This window comes from Pterocles gutturalis, unplaced genomic scaffold (genome assembly GCF_000699245.1).
Source record: "Pterocles gutturalis isolate BGI_N339 unplaced genomic scaffold, ASM69924v1 scaffold4995, whole genome shotgun sequence".
NCBI classification, from domain to species: domain Eukaryota; kingdom Metazoa; phylum Chordata; class Aves; order Pterocliformes; family Pteroclidae; genus Pterocles; species Pterocles gutturalis.
The window spans coordinates 1-6,721 of record NW_010138011.1 but is presented as its reverse complement, the minus strand read 5'-3'; the positions used below and the strand labels follow the sequence as shown (position 1 = coordinate 6,721).

The 6,721-nt window shown below is 47.6% G+C and overlaps 1 protein-coding gene across 1 annotated transcript; it reads right to left on the bottom strand.

The window, feature by feature from the left end:
- Positions 1–231: 231 nt before the first annotated feature.
- EIF3D (eukaryotic translation initiation factor 3, subunit D) lies at positions 232–6,609 on the bottom strand. Its single transcript, XM_010082803.1, has 13 exons — positions 6,487–6,609; positions 6,112–6,157; positions 5,583–5,719; positions 5,402–5,487; positions 4,854–4,926; positions 4,602–4,717; positions 4,252–4,384; positions 3,493–3,640; positions 3,088–3,218; positions 2,534–2,619; positions 2,191–2,320; positions 1,563–1,705; positions 232–520 (listed from the first exon to the last, which is right to left on the bottom strand). Exons 1-13 carry the CDS (start codon positions 6,607–6,609, stop codon positions 232–234), a joined length of 1,641 nt encoding a protein of 546 aa, XP_010081105.1.
- Positions 6,610–6,721: the final 112 nt, after the last annotated feature.

The following is a 6,721-nucleotide window of genomic DNA, read 5'->3' as shown; positions in this document are numbered from 1 at the left end:
CTGCATTTCCAACTCTCAGCTCTTTTTGCTTCCAACTGAGCACTCCCAACATCAATCACGTGCACCTTTTCCACCACCAAGTCCCACCCTTGGGACCACACATCCTCCAGGGTCACCCCTCTCTTGTCACTGCACTAGTCAGATCTCACCCTTCAGATCTGGTCTTTATCACAGGTCACCCCTCGTCATCCAGACCAGCAGATCACTTAAAAACACGCATCACCAAGCATGTTACGAACCTTCCTCTTCCTCTTCTTCCTCCTCATCCTCCTCATCTTCATCAGAGCTGAAGGTGCCATCAGGCAAACTGTAGATCCGGATCACCTGCTTGTTGGGGTCTTTGAGGATGAGGTACTTCCCCTCATCCAGCTTCATGCAGATGTCGATGACGCACCGCAGGATGCCCCAGGCGTTCTCTATGCTCAGGTTGATCTGGCTGGCAAACTCATTTGGCTTGAACTGCTGCGTGCCCAGGATCACGTGGCGGGCAGAGTCCTTCACGTGGTAACGCGATACGTACCTGGGGGGGCAAGAAGAAAGCAGAGGGCTATCAGGAGATTAAGCCCAACCAGCAGAAAGACACCAAGAAAAATCTCTGTGGTGTCAGTTTGGTTTTGTTTTCTGGCCTGAAAAATCCTAATGCTCCAACACCGAAAGCTAACAGGATCTCCTGACTACGAGCTGTCAATCAGTAACGTACCACTCAAATCAGATGGGGTGGTACAAAACAGAGAAGAATTAATCCCTCAAATAAAAATTAAGTCATAGCATGATTAGTGGGGAGTTTGGAATTAAAACAGATACAAATGCACCACAGTCCCATGTCTGAGGATGGAACCTAGGATTGCAGAACCAGCAGAACTGAGTTAGCACATGCCTCTTGTTCATTACCCACAGCAAAATACTTATTTTGTATATATAATTATACATACCTATTTGTGTATTATATATAATCACCACATCATCTGCTGTGAAAGCTACCAATGGGAGTCCTAGTTAGGGGAGCCACCAGCTCTGTGCTGGTGCTGTGCAAAGAAACCACAGGAAAAGCACTGACCAGGACACCTGGGAAACTGGATGCCCGGAAGCAGCCAGCGCACAGTGCAGTTCAACCAGACCATCAATAGCAGAACACAGGCTCAACTGATTTCAAGGTGACCATCTGAAATGTGCTGTGGCGATACCTCCCCTCCACCGAACTTCTCATTACAGGGGCACTGAGGATCTCAATCAAATTCCTGACACGTAGCGCAGTCACTGCATTTCCCTTGTTGGCAATCTCAGCAAACAAGCCAAGAACCACAGAGGCTGCCTGCCCGTCACCTGCATGAGGTCTCACAAGGTCAGTCACAGCAGGGGGCACATCGGCCCCCCTCAGCTGCTGAGGGGAAGCAGCTTACACCCAGGCTGGTGCACTCACCACAAGCACTCTCCTCTTGGCCACTCAAAACATGGGGTGATTTTATGATTACTCATTCCGCAAATGGCTCACTTTGACATATACTGGGTTAAATAATGGAAAATGCACCTGAAAGATGTTTGGTGTGAAAACCCCATCTTACCCGAGTTTAAGATATTCTGATCCAGCCAGCAGCGCACAACACGTCCAGCGGGCTAATTTGTAGCTGTTGTTTTTCAGCTCTGTGGCAATCACAGCTCCTCTCTGAGAGTCAAGCTTCTGGCGCCAGTCTACTCCATTGCAATACTGAGAGGAGAATCAAAACCAGGGTCTACTTAACAAGCCAGCAGCAGTCATCTTTTAACCATCTTGACATCACATAGGGAAGTTTCTTCTGTCTACCTTACAACACCACATGAGGGAAAGTGAACAGCAACCTACAGAGAAAGCCCTTGCACTGGAAAGAGAGAAATGTGACGAGTGGGGACTGGCCAGCCCTTGTAGCCCTGGTTAGGAAGGGAAGTTTGTGAGGGAATCGTTCAGGAGGGAAGCACGGGAACAGACTGGCTACTGTACCAAACACCTGGGGACAAGGGGGTTCAAACCAGCTACCTTGCATCTGGGGGAGAATTCCATCAGCACTGCTTGTCCACCAAAGTTACAGGCCTTTGGTGGAACGTAACCACCCGGGGGACACTGCCAGATGTCTGTCTCATCTTGCCTGCTGTACCTGGCATGTCAGGCAGCAGTGAAGCAGTTAGAGCTAGCTTTGGGATCTTGTTCTTCCTCACCCTGGAATCCCACTCGTTCAGTGTTTTGATGTTGATGAAAGACACTTCTCCATTTGCTCCTGTCATCACACCATCATGTTCACAGCGGACAATGAGATCTATATCATCTCCCAGCTTCCACCTTCGGTATCTGCCAACAAACAACCCAGCAGGTTATTTCCAACCCTTGTTCTCTTCCAGATCCACACAAGCACTCAACAAAACCCTTTCCTCCTCTACCTATTCCCTGTGAGGATGTCCAGGAATCCGTCTCATGTTAAAGCTTCTATCAATAACACTCCTGATTCATTTTGCCTCCGTATCACACTGAAATCCTCTTCCCTTGCCAAACGGATCAACATACCTGTATGCAACAGAAGCTACTTCATTTTTATCCATGTCATCCTCCACAAAGGGGTTTGGGTTGGGAAACTTGTATTTCTCCTTTCCCTGCAGAATAAAACAGAAGGCTATGTTAGGAAATAAAACCTGAGGGAGCTCTCCCCCCTGCTGGATAAATATTCTCTTACAGCAACAGTAACTAATTTCCCTTATACAGAAAAAACACCAAAATATTAAGACAGCTGATGAGAAGCCTCATCTTCACATTAGTCACTTTGCTGTAAGCAGTGCTTCCACTGGCACTTCAGCTTCACTAAGTGTAGCCCTAAGCCTTCCTGCTTCACCAGTGGGGACGGGATTCCTTCTTTGTGGAATGAAGGTGAAAATTTCTATACAACAGTCACACTGCTCACTAGAGTCATCACACCTCTTTCAAAACTGAAAGGACATCAGTTTAATACAGCTCTGTCAATTAAAACACTTCTGTGCTGTATTAGAGCAGCCTAATGAAGTGTCTTCTTAAGACCCTGAAACACAGACCCTACTACCTATTCCATCAGCACTGCTCAACCTTACCATCCTCAGACACTGCTGGGAGAAGTTATGATTGATGTAGGTAGCTTCCATGGCAAGGTTTCGTGGAGAATTAAAGGAGTTGCCCTCTTCCTGTGGTGGTTCATTGGCTGTTTCACTCACTGTCAGAAGGTCTGGGAAGAAAACCAGACACAAGTGGTTATACTCGTGGGAATAATGATGTCAGATTCAGTGAGTCTCTAGCTCCACACTGGAGCAGATCACTACTGAAGTTACTCCCACAGCTAGCACAGTAATCAGCTTGTTCCAGGTGTCTCAGTCTGGACACTGAGACACAGAATAAACTAAAAAAAAACCAAACCCAAACCAACAGACAAACCAAAAAAACAAAGAAAACTAGACTCTCTAGCTACCATATCAGCAGTTTCTTTCAGGTCTTTTCCTTACCAAAATCAGAGTTGTCCCTCTTGTCAAAGAAAAGCTTGGATCCAACTCTCTGGACAATGATGTCCCAGGAATAGACAGAGCGAGTGCAGCTCATCAGTGTGGCCAGGATGGCATCTGTGGCAAACACATTCCCTTGGGTCTTTGCCAGCTATGGATACAGGAGGAGGAGAAAACTGTTTCAGCAACGAGAACAGACACTCCTTCCCTTCCCCAGCCAAGAGCAGAAGTGTTATCAACCAAGATCATGAATTTTTTCTCCCGTGCTGAGGAAGCTAGACTGGCAGGTACACCACTAACTGCTAGACAAAGCGTGAGGTACTACCCAGCAATCCAGGCCCACCCTCACCTGAACAAGAAAAAAGTAAGAAACCCACTACAAAATGTGAATTCTCTCGGGAAAAGGCACAGCTCCTTATTGCTGGTCAGGTCAGAGAAAGAAATCTGAGTCTTCCTCATCTCCAAAAGCAGAAACCTGAAGAACCAGGTCTCTGACAAAGTTTCCTTCCCAACACAGCTCATGTACCAGCCTGCTTGCCTTTCCAGAATTACAGCTTTTCCTTGGCCAGTATTCCTAGTTTTGCATTAACCTAGCTCTGCCTTGGACCTAAGGAAAATAATGATACCAGCTAATACTACTTTTCCTTTGCAAGCTTAAGGATCTGCCATTTTTCTGCCCTTCTCTTAGATTTTGGTCTAACAGTGACAGCTGGTCTCGAACAGAGAAACACACTATCAGGTTTTACAAACCCATAAACATACCTTTCGGATAACTGGGTCATCAGTAGTAGTGACGGTATGGAAGATACGCTTAATGCTCCTCAGTGGCTTCTCGTTCCTTGTTGTAATACGGTCAAAGGCTTTGTCATAGTATTCCAGGGCTCCACAGCACTCTCTGCAGGGGTAAGATGACCATCTTGATACTCCCTGTACAGATATCACCACCCACAAACTACACGGGACTGAGGGGCCTGTTGGATGTTCCATTACCTCCCCCTGCTTTAGGTACCTCAGTGAGAATACTGGGACCAGGCCAGGAGACCCCTGACCTCCTGCTTTCCAAAAATCCAGTCAGTTCAGGAAGCAAGCACGCAGCTGCTCTAGGAACTCACATGTCCTGTGGCTCCGACACCTCCAGGTAGCGCATCTTCATCAGCCGAGGGAAATCCATCTCTTCTTTCACCTCCCAGTCACTGCGAACTTCAACAGAGGAGTCACGAGGCTTCTGCTGTGCGGCCAGAGGTAGGCCAGATAGAGAGAGAAACAGAGACACAGCATATCAGGATTTGTGCAAGAGGAGCTGCCCCATGAGCGCAGCCAGAGAAACCAAACCAACACAGGGGGCAGAAAGCTTGCTAGTTCACCTGTGATTTTTGGTCCCACTTCTGCCTCACTCCAAACTGCTTCTGAAACTTCTTTTGTAGGCGCAAACGATCTCTAAAATGACAAATACAGGAAAAGCCATGAAGAGAAGTTCTCAATTCCTATGTGCCACAACTGTTCCTATGCCTCCAAATTACCAGCAGAGGAGCAATTGTTTAGGCACCGAGCCACTGAAACATTTGCTAAGCTGTCTGTTGATTCCCCAGGCATTAAAAGCTCTGTTCTTTACTCTGAGCAGCTCTTTAAATATTTTCATCTCCAAAGACTACAAAGCATTTTTCAAACAGGGTATGCTCTGCTTTAAAACATCACGTTTACTTTCTAAACAGGATTCAAAAATCCTTCTGAATTCTTCGTTAGCTGTTTGAAACCCATGCTTATAACTACCAATGACATCAGCAAAACATTGGACCTGAAATATCCTGAAATTCTTCTTTGCTGGTAGCTCTGGTGGATTCTTCACAAACTTATCAGCAGTACATTCGCACACTCCAACACAAGCATGGCATACTCATATCTGAGGCCTCACCTCTCCTTCTGCTTGGCACTCTTTGGCAGCGTCTGCATGCTGAACTGCAGCATGTTCCGACGGTCCTTGTCTCTCCGAAGGTTCCTCTGCATAAATGAAGGAAAAAAAAAAGTATGTCAGTTGCGAAATAATTCTGTGCCGCTGAAGCTCTCCTCTGAGCCTCTTTCTGAAAACACATTACCTGTGCAAATCGCATACGATTCCTCTGGTACGCAGTTTTCTGCGTTCGTGCTGTATCCACCAGCTGAAAGCTAGTCTCATCCTCCTCATGGAAATATGCATATTGACTTCCGCCACCAAACTGTGACGAGTACTTGTCTGTAAACGAAACAAAGCACCTTGACACCAAGCTTCTAGGAGAAAAACACTTTGCCCTTTTCTCCCCAAAAATTCCCTCCAACTGCCTTCACCTAAGGCTGATGCATAAATTGGGACTCCTGCCTTACACCAGCATGTCTGCTCCCCATCCAAGCCTCCCTGAGAAGTCCTAGTCATGAGGCAGCAGAAAAATCTGGAGCAAGCCCTAAGGACAGAAAGAGCCTCACGGAGCTATCCCAAGGGTGGGGGCATGCTTCCTAATTTAAGAAGCTTCTCTTGCTGAGGAATGCAGGCAACCACCAGGGTGGGTGTGAGACATGAAAGCAGGAACGACGCTTGAAGAAAACTTTATACGAAATAAACCACAAGAACAGTCACCAGACAACACGTACTTGTGTATCTTTTATCCTGATACGTGGCTCCTGTCCAATCTGCCACCTAAGGACAAGCATAAACAGTCAAAATACGCCAGTATTAACCTGACAGTTCCCCCCACCTCTCACTTTATATTGCAGGACTTCAAGCAGCAAAAGCAAATACTGCTGTACACTCCAGAACTAATCCTTTCAACTCCCACCTCCGCTTGCCACCCCTGCTAATTGTTCACAACCATTAGGGAAGCGTTAGCATGCGCTGCAATGGGTATCAGAAGAGCAGCCACAGTAGTAAGAAGCAAAAACCAGTGGCACCATGCACAGGTAGGATGCTGGGAAGAACAGAGGGCTCGTCCAGCAGCAGCCCAACACATCACGGCACGACGGAGGTACCTTTCCCAGGCGGTCCCCTTTGCTGAAGGGCTGGTAGGGCATGTCCCTGAACTGCTCGGGCACGGCGCACGGGCCCCAGCCAGAGGGGTTGTCCTGGATCACGGGTGTCACAAACTTCGCCATTTTTTAAACTTCTACAGGGGAGAGAAAGCCAAAAACCCCCGAACCCTCAGGTGCCGCACGGTGACCCCGCCGCACGCCGTGACGGCCGCCGGGCACCTGGGATCGCGGCCTT

Coding starts and splice junctions, on each gene's coding strand:
- EIF3D (XM_010082803.1), bottom strand. CDS start 6,609: ATGGCGAAGTTTGTGACACCCGTGATCCAGGACAACCCCTCTGGCTGG. Junction 4,927..5,401: donor AGTGCCAAGCAGAAGGAGAG/GTGAGGCCTCAG, acceptor TTGTCATTTTAG/AGATCGTTTGCGCCTACAAA. Junction 4,718..4,853: donor AGTGGGACCAAAAATCACAG/GTGAACTAGCAA, acceptor CTGGCCGCACAG/CAGAAGCCTCGTGACTCCTC.